At 48.6% G+C, this 24,034-nt stretch overlaps 1 protein-coding gene across 11 annotated transcripts in view; it reads right to left on the bottom strand.

Moving 5' to 3' along the window:
- The window catches only part of ARHGEF9 (Cdc42 guanine nucleotide exchange factor 9), a 248,261-nt gene that overhangs the window by 68,266 nt on the left and 155,961 nt on the right, over nucleotides 1-24,034 (bottom strand). For all 11 annotated transcript variants that reach the window (XM_077307302.1, XM_077307301.1, XM_077307304.1 and 8 more), the window contains one exon: nucleotides 16,822-17,001. In XM_077307302.1, coding sequence (XP_077163417.1) covers nucleotides 16,822-17,001 — 180 coding nt within the window. The remainder of the gene's footprint in view (nucleotides 1-16,821; nucleotides 17,002-24,034) is intronic.

The following is a 24,034-nucleotide window of genomic DNA, read 5'->3' as shown; positions in this document are numbered from 1 at the left end:
GCTGGTGTGCTCCTCTTCGTCTTCTGGGTCTCCGCCTGCCTGGTCTCGGCAGGATGACAGTGCAGCGGGCTGGGCGTCGGGCTCCAGCTTGCTCTCGCCCTTCTGCAGGCAGCTCTCCAGCTGGTGGTGCAGTAAGTCAGGGAGGGAGGAGGGATCGAGAGCCCGCCTGCTGCCGTCGTCGCCACCACTGCCACCACTGCTGCCGCCGCCACCCCACCGCCACCCTTCTGAGGCCAGTCAGGGAGGGAGGGGGAGGGCCCGACTGCTGCCGCCACTGCCGCCCCAGCGCGTCCCGCCTTGTGGCCCCAGAAATCTGGTCACATTAGCCAAGAGTCACAGACCATTCTGGGTCATGGGCACATTTGGAATTTTGACATGGAGTGCAACCACAAAATGGCTGCCTTGGGAGGGGGAGCCACTGAGGGAGGGACGGAGGGAGAGGAAGCACCAGTGCACTGTGCTGGCAGCTGCAAATAAAACAATATTATTTTCATCTGCACAGTCAAGCAGACCTCCAGTGACCAATCAGAAGCCCCACTGGTAGAAGTGGCTGGTCAAGCCACTTTCTAAATACCATGGAAACTATGGACACAATGCTGGTGATCCTTGCTCTAATCATATCCAAAGTGTAAATGGAGCCACAGTAGATAGGTAACAAAAATACAGCAGCACAACAGTTACTGTGTAAGCACGTACCAATAAGCCATGGCAAAAATTAAGAGACCTTGTGCTCTGCAAGTGTGAACAGGCTGGAGGTGAGATTCACCCGGCCTCAACCAGGGCCAGGGCCTTTCTAGCTAAGGCCCCTGCCTGGTGGAATGAGCTTCCAAGAGAGCTGAGGGCCCTGATGGAACCAGCACATTTCTGTTCCACCAGAGGTTTGTTATGGCCTCTCCCCAGCCTCAGAAAGGTTGGGGACCACTGTTTTAAAGGATTGCTTTATTGTCTTATTCTTTTGAGCTGCTGCAGGCCAGCTGGTTCTGGGAGTGGCAGCATATAAGCAGAATTAATAAATAAAATAATAAATAACAGTCTTTCCCCCCCAAACAACCTTATTACAAACAATACAAATATAATTGCTTCTGCCCAACAACCAACAATCGCTGGAAAATACACAACTTCTAACAATTCATTAAAAAGCCACCAGTTCAAGCAATTTTTTGGTCACGGCTCCAAATGGCTGCCAAGACTCTTGCCTGGCTCCAAAGCTTAATGAGGTGACCAGATTTGGCTCCTAGTGCATTCTGTCGCTTCTCTGCATGACCAGAACATGCAGAGAAGCGGCAGAATGCACCAGTAGTCTGTCAAGAGACTTGGCAGCAATTGGAAGGTCTGACGTGCTGGATTTCTGCCAATGAATTTCCGAAGGAGGCTGTGGTTGAGAAACGGCTCGGCTTTTTAATAAATGGTGTATTTTCTAGCCATTGTGAGTTGTTGGGCAGAAACAATTATATTTGTATTGTTTCAAAGAAGGTTCTTTGGGAGAAAAAGCTCTTAATTTTTGTCATGGCTTATCATTTTATTCTGTTTCTAATCATAGCCAAGGCAGAAGCATGTTAGAATTACTAGTTCTACCGATGAATGGCTGGAAGGACACAAACGTAGAGAGAATCATACAGAGATATTGTAGGCAACCTCTTCTGCGGGTGGCTTTTTTGCATGCATGGAGGTCTTTTTTTAATGCAAACCGCCACGAGCCGGCTGGGCCGAGAGTGGCGGTCTATAAGTCTAATAATAAAGGTAAAGGTAAAGGTATCCCCTGTGCAAGCACCAGGTCATGTCTGACCCTTGGGGTGATGCCCTCCAGCGTTTTCATGGCAGACTAAATACGGGGTGGTTTGCCAGTGCCTTCCCCAGTCATTACCGTTTACCCCCCAGCAAGCTGGGTACTCATTTTACCGACCTCGGAAGGATGGAAGGCTGAGTCAACCTTGAGCCGGCTGCTGGGATCGAACTCCCAGCCTCATGGGCAGAGCTTTCAGATGGCTGCCTTACCACTCTGCGCCACAAGAGGCTCTAAGTCTAATAATAAAATTAAATAAATAAATAACCCATTCATTTCTTGTGCCAGACCAATGGCATGTGGATTCCTGCTATATTCACTTCCTCATTACACATACATGGATGCCTACAGAGCCGTTGTGCGTTTTACTGGCCTTGAATTCTGGCATTATGAACACATAATGAGGAACTAAGAAAGAAAAGGAAAATGTTCAGGAAATGGAGGGAAGGACAGAACTCTAAAGAAGAGTACCTACAGGTTACTAGGCACTGTAGATCAATCATCAGAAAGGCCAAAGCTGAGAGTGAGCTAAGATTGGCCAGGGAAGCCCATTGTTACAAGAAAAGATTTTTCAGTTATGTGAAGAGCAAACGTAAAGTAAAGGAGGCAATAGGCCCACTGTTGGGTGCGGATGGATAAACTCTAATGGAAGATGCAGAGAAATCAGAAAGGCTTAGTGCCTATTTTACATCTGTTTTTTCCTACAGGTCAAAGTGTTTACGCACATCTAGAGATGGCCATAGCCAAAGGACAGTGTCTGGGTGGCAGGTTAACATGGATAGAGAGGTTGTCGAGAGGCATTTAGCTGCACTGGATGAGTTCAAATCCCCTGGTCCGGATGAAATGCACCCGAGAGTACTCAAAGAACTTTCCAGAGAACTTGCACAGCCCTTGTCCATCATCTTCGGAACCTCTTTAAGGACTGGAGATGTCCCGTAAGAGAAGAGAGCAAGTGTTATTCCGATCCTCAAAAAAGGGAGGAAGGATGACCCGGGAAACTACAGACCAGTGAGTCTGACCTCTGTTGTGGGGAAGATAATGGAGCAGATATTAAAGGGAGCGATCTGCAAACATCTGGAGGACAATTTGGTGATCCAAGGAAGTCAGCATGGATTTGTCTCCAACAGGTCCTGCCAGACCAACCTGGTTTCCTTTTTTGACCAAGTAACAGGTTTGCTGGATCGGGGAAATTCGGTTGATGTCATTTACTTGGATTTTAGTAAAGCTTTTGACAAGGTTCCCCATGATGTTCTGATAGATAAATTGAAGGACTGCAATCTGGATTTTCAGATAGCCAGGTGGATAGGGAATTGGTTAGAGAACCGCACTCAAAGAGTTGTTGTCAATGGTGTTTCATCAGACTGGAGAGAGGTGAGTAGCGGGGTACCTCAGGGCTCGGTGCTTGGCCCGGTACTTTTTAACATATTTATTAATGTTCTAGATGAGGGGGTGGAGGGACTACTCATCAAGTTTGCAGATGACACCAAATTGGGAGGACTGGCAAATACTCCGGAAGATAGAGACAGAGTTCAACGAGATCTGAACACATTGGAAAAATGGGCAAATGAGAACAAGATGCAATTTAATAAAGATAAGTGTAAAGTTCTGCATCTGGGTCAGAAAAATGAAAAGCATGCCTACTGGATGGGGGATACGCTTCTAGGTAACACTGTGTGTGAACGAGACCTTGGGGTACTTGTGGATTGTAAACTAAACATGAGCAGGCAGTGTGATGCAGCGGTAAAAAAGGCAAATGCCATTTTGGGCTGTATCAACAGAGGCGTCACATCAAAATCACAAGATGTCATAGTCCAATTGTATATGGCACTGGTCAGACCACACCTGGAGTACTGTGTGCAGTTCTGGAGGCCTCACTTCAAGAAGGACGTAGATAAAACTGAAAGGGTACAGAGGAGAGCGACGAAGATGATCTGGGGCCAAGGGACCAAGCCCTATGAAGATAGGTTGAGGGACTTGGGAATGTTCAGCTTGGAGAAAAGGAGGTTGAGAGGGGACATGATAGCGCTCTTTAAGTATTTGAAAGGTTGTCACTTGGAGGAGGGCAGGATGCTGTTCCCGTTGGCTGCAGAGGAGAGGACACGCAGTAATGGGTTTAAACTTCAAGTACAACGATACAGGCTAGATATCAGGAAAAGAATTTTCACAGACAGAGTAGTTCAGCAGTGGAATAGGCTGCCTAAGGAGGTGGTGAGCTCCCCCTCACTGGCAGTCTTCAAGCAAAGGTTGGATACACACTTTTCTTGGATGCTTTAGGATGCCTTGGGCTGATCCTGCGTTGAGCAGGGGGTTGGACTAGATGGCCTGTATGGCCCCTTCCAACTCTATGATTCTATGATTCTATGATTCTACATCACAAATCTGCCCAGAGTCTTTTTGAGAAAGGGTGGAATAAAAGTCAAAACATCAAATAAAAATCAATGAAACTGAACCAAAACAAGGGGGCATTTCAGTGCAACAAACAAATGAATAGAAATCCCCAGAAACAAAACCCTTGTCCCCCCCCCCACCTTTGCACCCAGTTACATAAGCCCACCATCTCCTGGCTACTAATGTTTTGTTCTTTTCGTAGGATAGTAAAGCCGAGAGTCAGTTTAATGTCTTGTGTGCTGAAGCAGAAATGAAACGCAGAGAAATCCGCCTGTCAGCTCCTGTTTTTTATATCCTGGTGCATCGAAGGTGGAACAGGGGAGTCAGGCGGCTAGACCCTGTGCCTGCTTCCTCAACAACACCGAACCTACCTGTGGCAAAGCCAGGGACAGAGAGAACTTCAGCTGTTAAGGGCACAGAAGGATTTTGACTAGCTTGCTCTGAGCAAGCCCTTTTAAACCCAGTGACAAGGTGAGAAGCAAAGAATTAAACAGGCTTTCTTGATAAAACCAGAGTCCAGTAGCACCTTTAAGACCAACAAAGATTTATTCAAGGCGTGAGCTTTTGAGTGCAAGCAGAAAGGGAAGCCTGACTCTCCTGGGAAGCATTGGAAAGTGACAGAGAGGCTGTCCAGAGGCACCTGGCTGCACTGGATGAGTTCAGATCCCCCGGGGTACACCCGAGGGTGCTCAAGGGACTTCCTGGAGAGCTTGCAGTATCCATCATCTTTAGGACCTCTTAGAGGAGGGGTAGTCAAACTGCGGCCCTCCAGATGTCCATGGACTACAATTCTCAGGAGCCCTTGCCAGCATTCGCTGGCGAATGCTGGCAGGGGCTTCTGGGAATTGTAGTCCATGGACATCTGGAGGGCCGCAGTTTGACTACCCCTGTCTTAGAGGACTGGAGAAGTGCCAGAAGACTGTCTTCAAAATAGGGAGGAGGGATAATCTGGGAAACTGTAAGCCATTGAGTCTGACCTCAGTTGCAGGGAAGATAATGGAGTAGTTATTAAAAAGGGCAATCTGCAAACATCTGGAGGACAATTTGTTGATCCGGGGAGGTCAGCATAGATTTGTCCCCAACAGGTCCTGCCAGACCAACCTGGGTGTAAACTGCATGGGGCTTTTATTCCAACCCCAGATCGATTCAGTCCCTGCCCTCTACACAGAATGTGATTTCCGTTTGGATTTGGGCGATTTAAATTTTCCTTCTGCAGCAAGAAGGATTGATCTGGAGTGACCCTACCTTTATTGTGCAATATCTTGGAGTGCTTTTAACTCTCAGTATTTAAAGGCTGTTCTGAATCTGGGCTCTCCTCCATGGTAGACGACCCATGATTGGCCACAGGTGGTCATGTGGCAAACTTGCCTTAAAGGAGAAACCCCTAATTTCTCTCAACTTCTGTCCATCTTGGATTTTTTTTCTGCCTTCTTCGATCCTCCCCACTCCCCTTCAAGAAAAGAAAGGATTTTTTCCTCCCTCCTCTGACTTCTTGGATCCTCTCCCCGCTGCAAGAAAACAAAGAAAGAGTCTCCATTTGCCTCCCCCCCTCTTCTGAGCCTCCCTAACAACGTGCAGAAGACTTTCCTGTTTCAATGGGGGGGGGGGGGAGAGGAAGACCCGAGTTCAAAGCGATCTGAATTCAACAGGATTGACAATGGCATTAAAAAAGTAAGTGCAGACTCTGCCCTGGTTTCCTTGACTGACAAAGTGATAGGCTTGCTGGTTTGTTTTTGTGGCCCACTTCATATCATCTCCATGGTGTGTCAGCTGCTAAGGCAGGCCACATCTGGAATTGTGACCCAGTATAGCAGGCCCCTCTACAAAATGGCCACCGCAGGAGGTGGAGCCAGACACAAAATGGCTGCTGCAGCTTACCTTCAATCACACAGTGAAGATACTTATGCTGCAGTGGCAGCTGCTACAAAAGCAATGTTTAAACCAGGGATGGGCAAATCGTGGCCCTCCATTCGCTGGCAGGGGCTCTTGGGAACTGTAGTCCATGGACATCTGGAGGGCCACAATCCCCCCCCCCCCCAGTTTAAATAAACCCAACCAACCAATCTGCACAGCCATTTCCAATAGCCACTCAAAAGCCTTTGCCGGGCAAAAGCCCCTTTTGATCTGCCCACTTTCTAGAAACACTCAGTGGGCACCGGGGAAATTGCCAGTAGGTGCCCCGGTAGGGACTTTGGTTTAGTGTTTAAAAAAAATGCTGGAGAAATCCAATCACTGATCTCCCAGGGTCTGTTTGGACTCTGAATTAAGTCACAGAACGCCATGTGTGGAGACCCTTTCATCACCACAGGTGCCCATGACCAGCCAACAACCCACTGAGACTCCGGCAAGCTTCCCACTCCACCCCGCGCCAGCATGTATGATGTGCTGATGTTCACACTGGCATGTGCCAAGATCCACGGAGCAGCTCGGTTCCTTTGTGGGACACCTCAACAGGCATGTGGATCCTGCCCCATCTCCCCATTCCTAGAGGCAAAGGTCAGAGCAGAGGTGGCCAGATGGGGGCTTTCTAGAAGTGAGTGGACTACAATTCCCATGGCTCACGGCAGCATGTGCAGGGATGAAGCGCTGAGCCCAGATCTCATCTCAGAAACAAGCTAGCCTAATACAAGCTGCTGCTGCTTCCTTCTCTGCTGTTGGTCTGGAACATGGGGGTCCTACCGTACATGTAGGGCTGTCTTAATCATTATCAGTGAGATGAGGCTATTGGCCAGAAAAACTTAGAAAGCAGATGCACAACTGGTGGCAGCCATGGGGGTGTGCCCCACAGAGGAGCTGTTGGCCTCTCTAGATGCTGTGTGTTTTACTGGGAGCACGGGGGACTCCAAAACCCTCAGCTGGGCCAATAAGCAACGAAAGGCGAGAGAGGGGGGAAATCAAGGTCAAGCAAAAGTCCGCAAATCTCTCCATCTCTCTTCCCCCTGTTTAAGGGATACCCAAATCCTGGAGCCGAGGTGGAATTTGCAAGACAGGAAGTAGCAGGCATGCCTGGCTGAATGTCACATCCATTCTGTACTTGCAATTCTTGCTCCGCTAATTTGGGTTATGGCTTTTCATTGTTTTGAAGCATCCTTATGAAAGGAAATCAATAAAAAAACACAGCTACAAAGGCAGGCAGGGGTTTGTATGGGAGCTGAAACAAATAAAGGACTTTTGCTTACTCAGATTTAGACCCCCGATTTGTTTTGTCCCAAGGCCAACTGCTGATCAAACAGACAGCAGCAATTCAAATAGAAGACCTTCAAAATCTGGGCTACCAAAAGCAAATATGGGTGGGTGGGGGGGAGGTGAGCCAGTCTCAGGCGTTTGCTGTTGTGCCTTTGATGACAGACAGAACTCCCCCATCAACCAGCATTCTTGGATGAAGATCATGCCCAATGGATATAAAACATATTAGTGTCTTTAACAAATAGAACCTGTCCCTAGAGTTTTCATGGCAGAGCTACTGGAGCGGTTTGCCATTTCCTTCTCCAGTGCATCACCTTTTGTCAGAGCTCTCTGCTATGACCTGTCCGTCTTGGGTGGCCCTGCACGGCATAGCTCATAGCTTCACTGAACTACGCAAGCCCCTTCGCCAAGGCAAGGCAGCGATCCTTGAAGGGGAGCGATCGAGGGCAAAAGAAGAAGGGGACGACAGAGAATGAGGTGGCTGGATGGAGTCACTGAAGAAGTAGGCGCAAGCTTAAATGGACTCCGGGGAATGGTAGAGGACAGGAGGGCCTGGAGGATCATTGTCCATGGGGTCACGATGGGTCGGACACGACTTCGCACCTAACAACAACAACAACAACGACTTTAACAGATATCCCTGGAAGACCAACCTGTCACGTTCTAACACATTTTTACTGGGGAGACAGTCAACCCCAAGTCAATCTTGGAGTCAACCTTGGGATTTTGGCAGGAAGGTTTAAAAGGCCATATGCACGTGTTTTGAGGGAATTGACTTGGGTTCCTAAGGAGAGAAAGATTCCACTGAAGCCTCTATTACTGTTGACCATCTAGAAGAAGAGGTCAGGGGTCCAGGGCCTCCACCTAACTCACGGACCCCGTTTGGGCAAGGGAAAGAGAGTGATAGGGAAGGATTTCAAGAGGGAGAGTTGAGAGTTTCTCAACGGGGGTTTCATGAAACCCTGGGGTTTCTTGGTAGCCCGGGAAGGGTTTCCTGATTGGGTGGGAGTTAATTAATTTTTAACATTTTAAAAATATTAAACAGGTGGTATGACTATCTATGATTAGGTTGACACACACACCCCTCTGAAAACGACCAATGATGTGTCTGGAGGGGGTGGAAAGGGGAGGGGTCCTGGTCATAAAAATCCTTGCTGGCCGAGGCCCATTGCACATGGCGGCGACTGGCGCCCAGAGAGGTTAACTCTGTTACCTAAACTGCATTGGGGGAGGGGCAATGGAGCAGTATCAGCCCAGCAGAGGAGGCTGCAGGGCAATTTCTGGCATGGGGGGGGCAGGAGTGATGGACCCCAGCTCTGCCCGCACTGCAGCTGCAGCTGCTCCACCTTTGGCCGAGGGCAGAGATCTGTGCTGTGCCTTCTTGGGTGCAATCCTGGCCTTCTGCAACCACTCTTGGGGGACTTAAAGGGGACGTGCCCCGACTCCCCCCCCCATTCATTGCAGGGGAGTAAAGGGAAGGGTCGGGGCCAGCCTTCCCTGGACAAACTGTAGGGAGCAGAGCACTTGCTCATGTCTCCACCCCATGAGGCAGCCAAGCGGAGCCCTGTGACCACGGAAGCCAGTCGAGATGCATACAAGAGCCGTCTTTCTCCTCAGTACACCAGGAGCTTGGTGAAATGGGCAGGCGGGCAGGCAAGTGCCAACACCAAGAAGGCCACCCCAAAGAGACCAGCCCAGTGTTGGGGGGGGGGGTCAATGAGGCCCTGCTCCAGCCCTGTCCCCAGCGCAATGGAGGAGGCTGCTGGGCCATTTCTGGTGGCAGAGGCTGTTAGAGTGTGATGTCACATCCAGTGGGATTGTCTGAGTGACGTCACTTCTGATGACATGAGATTTCTGGGGGCCTGGCAGGGAGGTGGGGCCTGCTGATATACCTTCCGAGGGTTCTCGAAGCCTGAAGAATGTTTCAGGGGTTTCTCGACCGTAAAAAGATTGAGAAAGGCTGCAGCAATCAGAAAATTCCCAGAGACCCAAGTGAATGCCTGGCTCACAGCTGCCCTTCCCTCTGCTAAGATGTCCAAGTTCCTACTGAAACCTGACACTAAACATGAGTGAAGCAAATCAATTCTCTCTAAGATCCTTTGACACAAGAAACTAAAAAGGGGAAAGTCTTATGCCTCAGGGTTTATCAGACTTGGGAACAGAAACGACCCATCACGAGAGCCAGCATCGGGCACTGGTTAAGAGCGGCGGCTTCTAATCTGACGAGCTGGGATTGATTTGCCATTCCTACTCCACATGTATCCAGCTGGGTGACGTTGGGCTAGTCACAGCCCTAATAGTGCTGTTCTCACAGAACAGTTTCTTTCAGAGCTCTCTCAGGCCCACTTACCTCACAGGGTGTCTGTAGCGGGGAGAGGAAGGGAAGGCAGCCGGAAGCTCCTTTGAGACTCCTTCGGGCAGTAAAACTGGGGTATAAAAACTAACTCTTCTTCTTTCATGGGATGTTTGCTGCTCCATTTCAGGCATTTTGGGATTTCATACTCCATTTTCCTTCCTCTCCACTTTCTCCATCCCGTCAGGGCCGTCTTCTTGGCCGACCATTGTTCCAGGTCTGGGGGTGTTCTTGACTCAGACACCTTCTGGAGCTGTTTTACTGACCCGCATCCTTTCCCATGGCTCATCCCCTTCTACCTTTTGTCCCTAATTAGCAGCTGGGGGTGGCACTTCCCATTCCTAGAAGTCATCTGGGGACCCTCCAGCTGGTGGTCTTCTCAGCCACTGCTTTCTAGCCTTGGTCTTCAGCCCACTCACAGCCTCATTCACTCTCCTTCGTTTACTCTCGGCCCCACCTGGGCAGGTGCTTTATTTATAGGTTTACTTGTGGCCTCTGAATTGCAGTCCCCGGGTTACGCAAGTTCATTTCACGCAGCCAGCTTCATACTTCCGTGCGCTGAAAAATGTCCTGCCTCCTCAAGAGGAAAGCACACATGCAACAGATGTGCCTCCTGCTGTGTGATATACATTTACCCTAGCCATTTAGGCCTTGGATGCTCTGTGGTCTGTTGCTTTGAATTTGAATCGTCTGCCGCGCACCTGTTTCTAGCTCCTTTCCCCCTCTGGCAGTTCCAGCAGTGTTTCTGCCCCTGGAGTTGCCACATTTGGGAACAGAATGCTGACTGGCCACGAGAAATATGGGAAAGGAGGTTTCTGATAAAAATCCATAAGGGGCCTGGCCAAGCCTTGAGTACCAATACTGAACCCTGGGCTAAGTTTGGTGAGAGCCAGTTTGGTGTATTGGTTAGGAGTGCGGACTTCTAATCTGGCATGCCAGGTTCGATTCTGCGCTCCTCCACATGCAGCCAGCTGGGTGACCTGGGGCTCGCCACGGCACTGATAAAACTGTTCTGACCGGGCAGTGATATCAGGGCTATCTCAGCCTCACCCACCCCACAGGGTGTCTGTTGTGGGGAGAGGAAAGGGAAGGTGACTGTAAGCCCCTTTGAGCCTCCTTCGGGTAGGGAAAAGCGGCATATAAGAACCAACTCTTCTTCTTCCTCTTCTTCTAAGAATTATGGATGTTTCAGGAGGAAAGCCTGCCCACTTTTCCTTCGATTCATGAGATCCCTAGAGTCATGAATGGGATTGAGCAGAATGCAGGAGAGAAATGCTCAGGGGACTCTCCTGAAGCCCTGGAAGTTTTTAGGTGGGGCAGCCTGGACTTGAACCTAGCAGAGGCAATGGCCCAGTTGAGGAGTGGAGTTGCATGGCAGAGAGGGAAGGCACGTGGCTGATGTTGTCTTGAAAGGCCAACTGTTCCTCCCTGAGAACGAGCTCAGCCTGCTTATTTTAGCCTTGAAGGAACTTTAGAAAGGTGAGGTACAAGCAGTATCTTCATTAGGGATGGCCAAACTGTGGCTCTCCAGGTGCCCAAAGACTACAGTTCCCAGGATCCCCTGCCCAATGTGTTGGCAGGGGCCCCTGGGAATTATAGTCCATGGCCATCTGGAGAGCCACAGTTTGGCCAACCCTGATTTGGACACAAGAGTACAAGAAATAGAAATATAATTAATATTATAATAATATTAATAATTAACAATTAATATTATAATATTATATTATTAAATTATATTATAGAAATATAATAATAATAATAAGAAGAAGAAGAAGAAGAAGAAGAAGAAGAAGAAGAAGAAGAAGAAGAAGAAGAAGAAGATGCTATAGAACTTTGGCAGTTTTTGCAAAGAAACCTTCTGGAGGAATCCTGATGTTGGTAGATTCATTCTGGCCCTTTGGAAATCTCAGGAAGAATACTTGTGTTGAAAACTGTCAGACAGGTGCTCCCCGAAGGGAATGTGTCCATTTATTTCACCTGCTGAAAAATGAGGGCAGAGTATCCTCTGTTGCTGCTTTTAACCTGAGGTTTGTTCCTGGTACAGGAAAGAGAGGTTTCACTTATCCCACCTAAAAAAACCCCTTAGAAGTTGTAGAAAGTTCCAGAGGACCTGAGCTGAACCATCCTGCTTAACAAAGGAGCTGTTGCAGACAGGACCTCAGGCTATGGCTGGCCTCCTCAAGAGCCACGGAATTTTGCCTAGAATATAGGAGCAGTCAAGGCACAAGGATGACGCAGGAAAAGGCTGCAGCCTTGCAAATCAGGTGACCAGCAAGAAGAAGAAGAAGAAGAAGAAGAGGAAGAGGAAGAGGAAGAAGAAGAAGAAGAGTTGGTTCTTATATGCCACTTTTCACTACGTGAAGGGGGCTCAAAGCGGCTTAACTTTCCCTTCCCTTTCCTCTCCCCACAACAGATACCCTGTGAGGTGGGTGAGGCTGAGAGAGCCCTGATGTTACTGAAGAAGAAGAGTTGGTTCTTATATGCCGCTTTTCTCTACCCGAATGAGGCTCAAAGCAGCTTACAATTGCCTTCCCTTTCCTCTCCCCACAACAGACCCCTGTGAGGTGGGTGAGGCTGAGAGAGCCCTGATATCGCTGCTCGGTCAAAACAGCTTTATCAATGCTATGCTGAGCCCAAGGCCACCCAGCTGGCTCCATGTGGGGGAGTGCAGAATCGAGCCCAGCTCGCCAGATTAGAAGTCCACACTCCTAACCTCTACACCAAACTGTATGTGTAGGAAGATGAAACAGCAGTATGCAAAGCACCATGGCAGACTCAAACTCCTAGGGCAGCCAGGAAAAAGCTCCTCCTGACCATGGCTGCAGGGAATTTTTCAACACAGATTAGCATTCTAGTACGCAATGCTCTGGCCCGCAAAGCTTGACATGTGGCCGGCTCCCCTAGAGCCTGGTTTTGAGATGTGCTTTTAGAATCATAGAGTTGGAAGGGGCCATACAGGCCATCTAGTCCCACCCCCTGCTCAACGCAGGATCAGCCCTAAGCATCCTAAAGCATCCAAGAAAAGTGTGTATCCAACCTTTGCTTGAAGACTTCCAGTGAGGGGGAGCTCACAACCTCCTTAGGCAGCCTATTCCACTGCTGAATTACTCTCACTGTGAAAAATGTTTTCCTGATATCTAGCCTATATCGTTGTACTTGAAGTTTAAACCCATTACTGCGTGTCCTCTCCTCTGCAGCCAGCAGAAACAGCATCCTGCCCTCCTCCAAGTGATAACCTTTCAAATACTTAAAGAGGGCTATCATGTCCCCTCTCAACCTCCTTTTCTCCAGGCTGAACATTCCCAAGTCCCTCAACCTAACTTCGTCGGGCTTGGTCCCTTGGCCCCAGATCATCCTCGCCGCTCTCCTCTGTACCCTTTCAATTTTATCTACGTCCTTCTTGAAGTGAGGCCTCCAGAACTGCACACAGTACTCCAGGTGTGGTCTGACCAGTGCCGTATACAATGGGACTATGATATCTTGTGATATTGATGTGATGCCCCTGTTGATACAGCCCAAAATGGCATTTGCCTTTTTTAGTGCTGCATCACACTGCCTGCTCATGTTTAGTTTACAATCGACAAGTACCCCAAGGTCTCGTTCACACACAGTGTTACCTAGAAGCGTATCCCCCATCCAGTAGGCATGCTTTTCATTTTTCCGACCCAGATGCAGAACTTTACACTTATCTTTATTAAATTGCATCTTGTTCTCATTTGCCCATTTTTCCATTGTGTTCAGATCTCGTTGAACTCTGTCTCTATCTTCTGGAGTATTTGCCAGTCCTCCCAATTTGGTGTCATCTGAAAACCTGATGAGTAGTCCCTCCACCCCCTCATCTAGATCATTAATAAATATGTTAAAAAGTTCCAGACCAAGCACCGAGCCCTGAGGTACCCCGCTACTCACCTCTCTCCAGTCTGATGAAACACCATTGACAACAACTCTTTGAGTGCGGTTCTCTAACCAATTCCCTATCCACCTAACTATCTGAAAATCCAGATTGCAGTCCTTCAATTTATCCATCAGAACATCATGGGGAACCTTGTCAAAAGCTTTACTAAAATCCAAGTAAATGACATCAACCGAATTTCCACGACCAGCAAACCTGTCACTTGGTCAAAAAAGGAAACCAGGTTGGTCTGACAGGACCTATTGGAGACAAATCCCTGCTGGCTTCCTTGCATCTGAATTGTCCTCCAGATGTTTGCAGATCGCTCCCTTTAATATTTGCTCCATTATCTTCCCCACAACAGAGGTCAGACTCATTGGCCTGTAGTTTCCCGAGTCATCCTTCCTCCCTTTTTTGAAGATCGGAACATTTGCTCTCTTCCAGTCCTCCGGGACATCTCCAGTCCTTAAAGAGGTCCCGAAGATGATGGACAAGAGTTGTGCAAGTTCTCTGGAAAGTTCTTTGAGTTCTTTTTACCCAAGAAGGACCGACTCTGGGGTCAAAGCCTCATTATTTGGGGGACAGGATAGTTAATCTGGGCAAGGACAAGGCCAGGTGTTCAAAGCTATACTGCGGCTCAAACTTCGGGTCAACAACACAGCAGTCTGTGACTTGGGAGCACAAACACCCGGCCTCTTTTCCCAATGTGCTTCTGAACATGCGACCGATTGATGCCTGGAGTTCTCAATCTGTCAAGTGAGGCTCATGCATATTTAGGTCCACAAGATCTCTTTTGCTAGGCTGAGGCCTCTGATGTCACTGCACATCGAACTGTGCATGAATGTGTCTTGTTGCACATCAGTTTATGAAGACCTTGGGATCATTTAACTGTCTTCCCTTCCAAATGTATTATAAATATACAAGCATACTTTATTCTGCAAGGTAAAGCAATCTGATTATGAGGGGCTCCCACGAGATTATAAATATTCTCGGTTTGGAAGTTCCTAGAGATCTGAGGGTTGAGCCCAAGGGCCGGGGAGGGGGTGGGGATGGACAGACGGACGAGACCTTGGCAGCGCATAATGCCTTGCAGCCCACATTCCAAAACAGCCACTATCTAGAGGAGAAGTGGAACAAATGATTTAAACATTTAAGTAATAAATAAATGAGGGATTGATGTTGTCTGGAGATGTTATAATTCCAGGAGAACTCCAGGCACCAAATAACACAACATAAAGGGTAATAAAAACCCAACCTGGAGGACAAGGGAGAGCCACAAAGGTTAGGGATAAAACGAAACATATAAAGAATAGAAACCATTGTTTATTAGAGCTCAAAAATGTTCAAAGAACATAAAAGCTTATCAGATCCACTGGGTACACATAAAACATCTCGGCCTCATGGTATAAAACAATTTAAAAAGACCACTCTAGAGCATCATATTTAGTAAACATAACAACACGCAATCTTATAATGGCCCTAACATCTTTGCGGTTTGAAATGATGCCATCAGCCATGCTCTTTGGACGATATCTCCAAATACCCACAGCCTGTGCATATGTGGAAATCCATCTGTGGAGGACCTGCCCCACTATGTTTTGGCTTGTCCCCTGTACTCTGAACCCAGGGGCAAATTCCTTGCCAAGTTACTACCAAACTCACACCCCACTTCTCATTTTGATAAAGTCGCCTATCTGTTATCAGATGTCGACCCCTATATTTCATATAGGGTGGCCCTTTTCGCTCTGGCCGCCAGGAAGATCCGAGCCAAAGCTGTCTTACAGGTGTCCCCACCTTGATACACCGTGTTTCTTTTAAATTGTAACTCAGTAGCCCTCATCTACAATTTTATGTACGCAATATTGGAGAAATATTGTTTTATCCATACTTGTACCATATAGTTTTTAATTACGTTTTGTAATGGCCTTTGGCTAAACACAATAAATGTTATCGTATCGTATCGACATAAAACATCTCAGTATGTATATCACAATGGCCAACAAGTTCAGACCTAACTCATTTCAATCTTCATCAATATACAGATACACACAGTTGTATGTAACATTTTTTTTCCAATTTATAATGGGGGCGGGGACTTCTTTAATGTGACATGGCTGGTTCTGGTCCTGCAAAGTATTCATATTGGCAGAATCCCCAGCCAGCAAATATTTCCTATTCCTCCCTGGGATTCCGGAAAATCCTGGAGGCTGACATCCCTACTCCACAACTATGAAAACGCAGAGGTGCTAAAGCAGCGGTCCCCAACCTTTTTTCGGCTGGGGACCGGCAGGGCAACTGCCCCGCCCGCACATCGCGCATGCGCGGCACTTTCGCGCATGCGCGCTGCGCGACCAAATCGCGCATGCGCAAAAGTGCCGTGCACGCGCAATTTCAGCAGCGCAGCGCGCATGTGCCGCCTGGCCGCGCATGCGCAATGCACGGCACAGCCCTGATTCCCTCTCCCCCCCCTCCCGCAGTAAGAAGCTTCCCGGGCCGCAAGCTTGTGGCCCGGGAAGTTTTTTACTGCGGGGGGGGGGGGGGTTGCGGGGAGAGGGAACCGCGGACCGCAGGTTGGGGACCACTGTGCTAAAGAATAGTGCCCAAACTCATTTTGATGCTTGTGGGTGGACGGCCAAGAAACCCGGGGCCCATTCCGCACACGCAGGATAATGCACTTTCCATGTGCTTTGGCAGCTGGATGTACCTGTGCAGAACAGGAAAATCTACTTCTACAGTGAACTGAAAGTGCAACATCTATTGTATGCAGAAGAGGCCAAGGAGTAAGTCGAGTGAGCAGACAAGGTCTTCCTCTCCACTGGAAGGGCTAAAAGATCAGGTTGAGAGACCTCCCTTTTGGCTTCAGAGCTTTTCACGGGTCAGTTCGAGGTATTCTGTCACACCCTCGCCCCCCGGGGCTTATGCTGCTGCTAGCCAGTCCTAAGTCAAGCTGTGCCACTGAGAGGGAGACTCCTGCAGTATATCACTTGGAGAACTGTCCTGTCCATCCTTGACCATGCTCTTCAGGACTTGACCCCAAGGGTGGAGGCCTCTTCCCCTAACCCACCAGTCCCCATCCTCCAGCCTGCCCCCACCCTGCCTTCTAATAACGTCCAGGCTTTGCCTCCCCACCCAAATTGGCTGCTTTTTCCCAGCAGCCTCCGGGCATAAAAGAAACATCCAGTAATATTACGGAATGAAAAAAAGGGGGGAAACACTCACCCTTACGAAGCTGGCGGGAAACCATCCCTCTTCGTCGTCGATCTGACCCCACCACCAGTCCTTGTTAGAAGCATCCAGGACCTTGATAACGTCTCCTGCTTTAAAGGCCAACTCCCGGTTGGCCATGGTGACGTGATCCCATACTGCCTCAGCACTTACGATGGAACCGCCACTGATCAGCTTGAGAGACAAGGAAAGGCACAGTCAGGCTCCTTCTCCACAGGCAAACATGCACCCCCCCTTCCCACCCTCTCGTAGCCATCTGCAAAACTTCAGCAGCCGTTTATTCACTGTGCCACGCCACGTCATGGTCTGGTGGGAGAGGCAGGTATCCAAAAATGCTCTGCGGTGAAGGTCAACCGTGTTTAAGAACTGTCTACCTTTGACAAGACTTTTGCATTTGTTAACCACGTTCCAATGCGTTAGACCAGGGGTAGTCAAACGGCGGCCCTGCAGATGTCCGTGGACTACAATTCCCATGAACCCCTGCCAGCGTTTGCTGGCATAGGCTCATGGGAATTGTAGTCCACGGACAACTGGAGGGCCGCTGTTTGACTACCCCTGCACGTAACATGTTCCATTCACGCAGCATGCACACTCCCGAAGTCAGGATCTACTGCTCAGCCTCTCATCCAGGCTGCATCATTTCAGTCAGGGCACTAAAAATAAGCGTATTGGGGAGAAGAGTTCTAAAGAAGCCTTTTTCTTGGTAGAGAACCAGAGTGGTGTTAAGAGCAGCAGCTTCTGACCTGGAGAACAGGATTTGATTCCTCACTCCTCCCCCACATGCAGCCAGCTGGGTGACTTAGGGCTCGTCACAGCCCTGATGGTGCTGTTCTCACCCAGCTTTTCTGTCAGAGCTCTCTTAGCTCCATGCATCTCACAGGGTGTCTGTTGTGGGGAGAGGAAGGGAAGGCGATTGGAAGCCGCTTTAAGACTCCTTCGGACAGTGAAAACTGAAAGTATACAAACCAACTCTTCCTCTTCTGCATCTTATTCATAAGAGAACACTCCGTCATGCTGACTCCCATTACCCGTGGCAAAAACACTTCATGCGCTGTCACGTTTACACTGCTTATCGCCAACCAATGGATCGCTGTACGCACTGTACTGAGTCCTACTTTGAGGGGTGGGGGTGGGCTGGGACTTCCCAAATAAAGCTTGAACCCAGTGGATGTGTATCACTCAAATATTTTTAAATCTCCAACTGTCCCCAGATCCGTTCTGAACCTCAAAATCTCCCCTCATTCCCAAGAGCCACACCGGGAGGTATGGATTCCATTAGAAAGTGTTCTGGTTCAGCCCCCATCTCAGCGTCCACCCTGCACCCACAGACCCCAGAGGAACAACGAGAAGAAGTCCACAGAACATTATGGGGCACTCGTGTGTAGCTCTCCTGCCAGATGCTTCAACGATGGCTTCCTAACTAACAAAATATAGCACAATTGGCTTTGGGGCATATACATCTTCTCACAGGCAGCCCAATCAGTCACAAATCATACAAATCTATCATAAGTAAATGCTACACAACAAAACAAAATCAGAGTCCAGCAGGGGCACCTTTAAGAGCAACAAAGATTTGTTCAAGGTGTGAGCTTTTGAGGGCACCTCCCAGTGCCTTTGCCAAACACGTGTATGTTGATTTTGCTCCCAGTCCTGAGAAGAAATGCGGCAAAATCCCTTGGAGCATCATTGCTGTGACAAGCAGTCTGGCGTGAAGCTCAGTCAGAGAACGTTCCCTTCCCTTCCCTATAAAGCTAGTCTCAAACGACTTGTTAGGACAATGGGAGGCTCCAGAGAACAACGGAACGCTCGTGACACAAAGTGGGTGACCGCAGGATCTCTCTACTCGCTTCCACTCATGCAGATTTACATCACTGTCCCACCCACAGGCCCGTCTCAGGGGGCAGCCAGCTTGGTCTACAGTAAAACAGCCAGATTAGAGTCCAGGAATGCCAACCAGAATTTTTGGGTATGAACTTTTGAGGGCCTGAGCTCTTTAATACAGCTAATCCCACCCACAGAAACATTTGACAATCTTTTGATATCTTTCTGATTGCACCCACTTCACCCCCGAGCAGGCAGGCTTCCTCCTCTTTTCCTGCATTCTATTTCTGGCCTGTTTTGGGGATTGCTACTTCAACCACTGGAGCCCTTGCAGAGAGCCAGCTTGGTGTAGCAGTTAAGAGCAACAGCTTCTAACCTGGCGAGCCGGGTTTGATTATCTGCTCCACCTCCACATGCAGCCAGCTGGGTGACCAGTCACCCAGTCACAGTCCTGATAGTGCTGCTCTCACACAGCAGTCCTGTCAGAGCTCTCTCAGCCCCACCTTCCTCGCAGGGTGTCTTGTCTGTTAGGGGAAGGGAAAGGGAAGGTGATTGTAAGCCGCTTTGCGACTCCTTCAGGTAGTAAAAAGCAGGTACAGAAAAACCAGCTCTTCTTCTTCAGGACCTATTGACTTAGCTTTATCTACCCAACTAACAGTATACTCCTTGGTCTCCATTCCATCTCATCCATGGTTACTGCATCTGAAGCAACATTGCAGAAAAAGAAAAGTACTTCCGAGAATCTACATGAGCATATGAAGCCGACTTGTACTTAGTCAGACCATGCAGACCAGCAGCCCCTCTCCAGAGACTTGGGTAAAAGATTTTTCACATCACCTGTGACCTGATCCTTACTAGAGATGCTTCAGACTGCACCTGGGTTCTTCTACATCCAACCCATGGCCCCTCTGCCGAGAGTGCTCATCCCTGAGCAACTGTGTAGGAGCACACCTGAGACTCCTATGATGTGAAATGAACCTGCTGGTCAGAGTAGCCCAGCACTCAGAATTCTGACCTGCAGCAGCTCTCCAGAATCCCAGGCAGAGAAACAGGTTTCCCAGAACCTGCCAGCTGAGATCCTTCAGCTGCCAATGCTTGGCTCCTACAAGATTTGCCACTCACCAAACCTTAGACTTAGCTGATCATTAAACTCCTCTGTAGCATCCATGCATGCAGAGTTCCAGGTTCTGGGTAGGGGGATGTCTGGAGATTTTGGGGGTAAGATCTAGGGAGGGGAGGGGTCTCAGGTGGATAAGAATGGCACGAGGTCCACCCTCCGATCAGCCAAACCTCCAAACTGATTGTGATCATATGGAGATCAATATGGAGATCATATGGATGCCACCTGTTGGTTGACAACCCTACCTGCAGGGGGATCCTACAGCTGCTTTGGAAGGAGAGCTTCGAATCAGCAGCCATATAGACCAAGTCACACACACTCCCCTTGCCCAAATACACAAAGTAGGGAATCAGAGTCCAGGAGAAAGATTTATTCAGGGTGTCAGCTTGCACTCAAATAAATCTTTGCTGGTCTTAAAGGTGCTACTGGACCCTGATTTTATTTTATTTTATTGTGCTACTTCAGACCAGCACGGCTACCCATTTGACTCTGCACAAAGCAGGGTGTTCACCTTCCCTCCCTTTGCCCTTCATCAATAAGAACAGAGCAACCTATGTCTTCCTGTAGGAGTGAAGCAAGAAGAAAGGGCTGCTGAGAGCTCTGGTGGTTTCCCCCCTCTTCCTAATGCTTCCCCACTTTGCACTTCTCAACAGGAACTGCATACGTTCCTCTGGACATGGGCTTGCTTCTATAAATGGCTTGCCCGGCCCCCTTCCTAGAAACCAGCTCTTCAATACTTTCTGGCTCAAAGGATCAGGTAGGAAGTGATGTGAAAGACCTCCACCTGAGACCCTGGACAGCTGCCCCCACTCAAGGTCTGAAGCAGAAGAATCAGCTGAAGGCAATTTTGTGTGTTCACATAATTATTTGGAAGGTGACTTTCTTTTTTGAAAACACACAAATTAAAAAGGAAGATGTGATTTGTAAGCTCTGTTCCCTAATGTTGGTGTTCTTACAAGAACTTCCAGTGCAAATGAACTTCCCACGAGTTTGTCTCAGGACAAAGTTAGCATTTCATAACTGGTCCTCTCCAATCCTCTTCCTACCTGCCTGGAATCGTAGAGACAGGGTCCCCTAAAAGGTCTTGCTGCCCGGCAGGGAACTGTTTATCTTATGCAGGAAAACCAGTGAAAGAACCAAAGGCAATTTTGTCGGCATCCACCCTGCTTAGGTAACCTTGCCTCATCTTGACTCCGCTGTCATTTGAAAGGGAAAACATTGCGGAAGATGGGAAGGAAGCATCCTTGCCTAGGATGACTTTTGCCTGCCCAGCCAGTAAGCAGCACACGGTCCAGAGGACACCAAGGGGCAGGAAGCCAGTTTGGTGTGTATGGAAGACAGAAAATAGAGAACAAATCCCAGGTCAGCCATGGAAGTATCCAGAAGACCAGAGATTTCATCTTTTCAGTGAGAAAGGGTGGCCTTCTCCACTCAACGCATCCAAAAGCCTCAATGAAATCCTGGCCACAGATGTTGGCCACAGTCACCGTGAATAGGAAGATGTCTAGAAGCAGGAGAGGTCAGCTGCAAACATCACTCCAGCAATTCCACCCAACTCACCGAGTGGATGCTCTGCTCTCTGGTGCAGCTTCTGCTCAGGAAGCCCCCCAAGGGCAGCTTCCGAAAGGCCATCAAATGCCTCCCCTGACCACCAGGAGTCCACCTGCTGCAATGCAGGCTCTCTCCAGATCCCACACTTTTGGTTTTTAAAAAAGTGCTAGAGAGGAATAATTAATAGCTAATAATAGCGCAACCCACTGCAAAGGCAAGGTGACCCTGGCCGGCCTCCACAATGAGACAGTGCTTGCCCAAAATGTCTCATCTCTCCCTTGATAATAAGGACCATCCATTTTAATTCTTTGCTGGAAGTTCAGGCCGTGCGGAAAGCCGAGGGCTCCAGTCTGGAATCGGTGCCTCCTCTCCTTCCAGGTCACTTGGCTGAAGCGTTTCTGCCTCTCTCCCTGTCTCCTTACTTAGCACTTACAGCTCCAGAACTCGCGTAGAAAGTCTCTCGCTGGGAAAGGGAGATCCAGGCCTCATTACTTATTTACGAGTCTCTTTCGCTTGCACTATTACCGTCCTCCCAAATGGAATTCCACCAGAATCTACTCCATCTGGATTCCGCTACTACTGACCTGACCTTTCTGCTTAAAAGAAATAATAATTTAAGACAATGGGTGTCTTTAAAACTATGGACCAGGCTTGTAAACAACAAACAACTTCCAGCTAGATCAGCCAAATCAACCCTAGAGATCAGTGGGGTGACGGATGCTGCGGCCAGATCGCCCTCCTATCTACGAGTCATTAAAACAGAGGCTTTTAGACCATGAACGACAAAAGCTTTCCTCTGCTCAGCCTGTGGTCTGTTCCTCCCCTGAATTAGGTCTACAGGATCATTTGGGGAAGATGCCCCAGTATCTTCATGTTCCTGAGGTGGGATCACAAGGTAGGGCTTTCATGCTAGCCTGAATGGACTTTTCCCCCTCAAGGGTTCTATGCGGAAGATTCCGTCGTGTCCCCTGTCATCCAAGTCTTCACTCCTGCAGAATTCATAGGCCTGGTTCTGTTCAGCATATAATCCTAGACTGCCCCTTTCGTGACGTTTCTTGGAGGAGGCCTTTCTTAACTCTATCGCAGGATGAAAATCTAGGGCAGGGATTCCCAACCAGGCATCCGCGGACCCCTGGGGACGTGCAGGAACTCTGGAGGGGATCATTCACATGTGTGCTGCATCACTGCCCGAGAAATATAATGTACTGTACAGCTGCAATCCAATGAAGTGCTTCCGACTCTTCTCAAACTGGTTCTGGGAGATCAACGTCATGACTGCCCTATTGCCCACAATGAAACCTGAGGTTGGTGACCTTCCATGCCTGCTGCTGACAGGCAAACAGGATCAGTGGGCTTTTGAGAAGCATTCTCAGGAGAGAGGGGCTTGGGGTCTCATCCAGCAAAGACTTATGAACTGCAATGGACCAGTGGAGAATATCACCTCATCCCATGTTCCTCTTAGTATGCACACCCCTTCAGGCATTCTTGTGGTTTCTGAAGCTTATGAGATTGCAAGTGAAGATAACTCTGGCTTTCAGTAACTGTTGTCCTAGTCTTGGTTGGCCCCATCATCTGTCTTTTTTTGTCCAAGCGGATGGGGGTCACACCTGGCTGTTTGATATAAGGATGGACAGACACAGACAGATCCTGCTCACATCCCAGCACACGGCTGCTGTGGCCTTCAACTCTGCATTTGCCAATTTTCTAACCCACCCATTACCCCAAACTCCTTTTCTCATTCTGCTTATCTTGCTGCTATTCTGAGAACATTTGCAGAAGCAATTTCATCAGTCTTTGGTCTTACTGAACTTGCTCATTTTTTTTTTTTTTAAATTAAAATTATTGCAGACTGGTCTCTCTTCTTAAATAATTTGTCATGTTTCTTTTTTCTGCCTGTGCAAAAACGGGGAAGAATAACTAATTTACATCAATCAGAGATCTATTGATTGATCGCTCCCATCTTTCCTACGCCAGCTTCCGCCCCCTTTCCTCTCAAAAGAATGTCATGCAGGAGGCTGGATTGCAGGTGACCTCCCCCCCCCCCCCGGATGGCTGTTCAGAAGACATAATGTTTGTGAAATTTCCACTGTGTTCCAAGAAATCCCCCAGCAATGTGAATCGGTTAAGCTGAGGACGGGCATGGAAGTTAGACGGCACGAACTCTCTGTGAATCAGTGGTGCAAACAAGGTCATATCCTGCTGCTTGCAGGACAAGGGAGGACCTTGGTGGCAGAAGAGCTCTTGCACGCGGCAGTCCTGCACCCTGTGGCGCATTCGGCAAGAACTGTGCACGAGAGGCTCCGTAAAGGAAGGTCTTGCACCAAGCCAAACGCAACCACAACGGTGCTTTTCCACCAGGCATTGGGTTGAAGCCGAGGGTCGTACCTTTATGATCATTACTGCTGTTGTTATTGTTAGTTTTATTTCTATCCTGACCTCGCTCAGCATCTCAGGGCAGCTGACAAACATAGACTAGAATATAAACTCATTAAGAACATTATAAAATCATACATCAATAGAAAACTTAGAACACAGACAATCTGTAAAACTAATAATTAATTATAATCAGACCAGTACTTCTCAGATGATTTCCAGTATAACGGTGTGAGATAGGGGAGCAGGTACAGGAGGGGGCCCATGAATCACCTGGTTGCGACTTCCCCACCTCCTAAACTCTCCAAGAGACCCAGAGGCCTGCCAGATAGGAGGGAGAAG

This window comes from Paroedura picta, chromosome 13, assembly GCF_049243985.1.
Source record: "Paroedura picta isolate Pp20150507F chromosome 13, Ppicta_v3.0, whole genome shotgun sequence".
Classification (NCBI taxonomy): domain Eukaryota; kingdom Metazoa; phylum Chordata; class Lepidosauria; order Squamata; family Gekkonidae; genus Paroedura; species Paroedura picta.
Note: the sequence above shows the minus strand (reverse complement) of the source record. Positions and strands in the feature narration are given on the sequence as shown.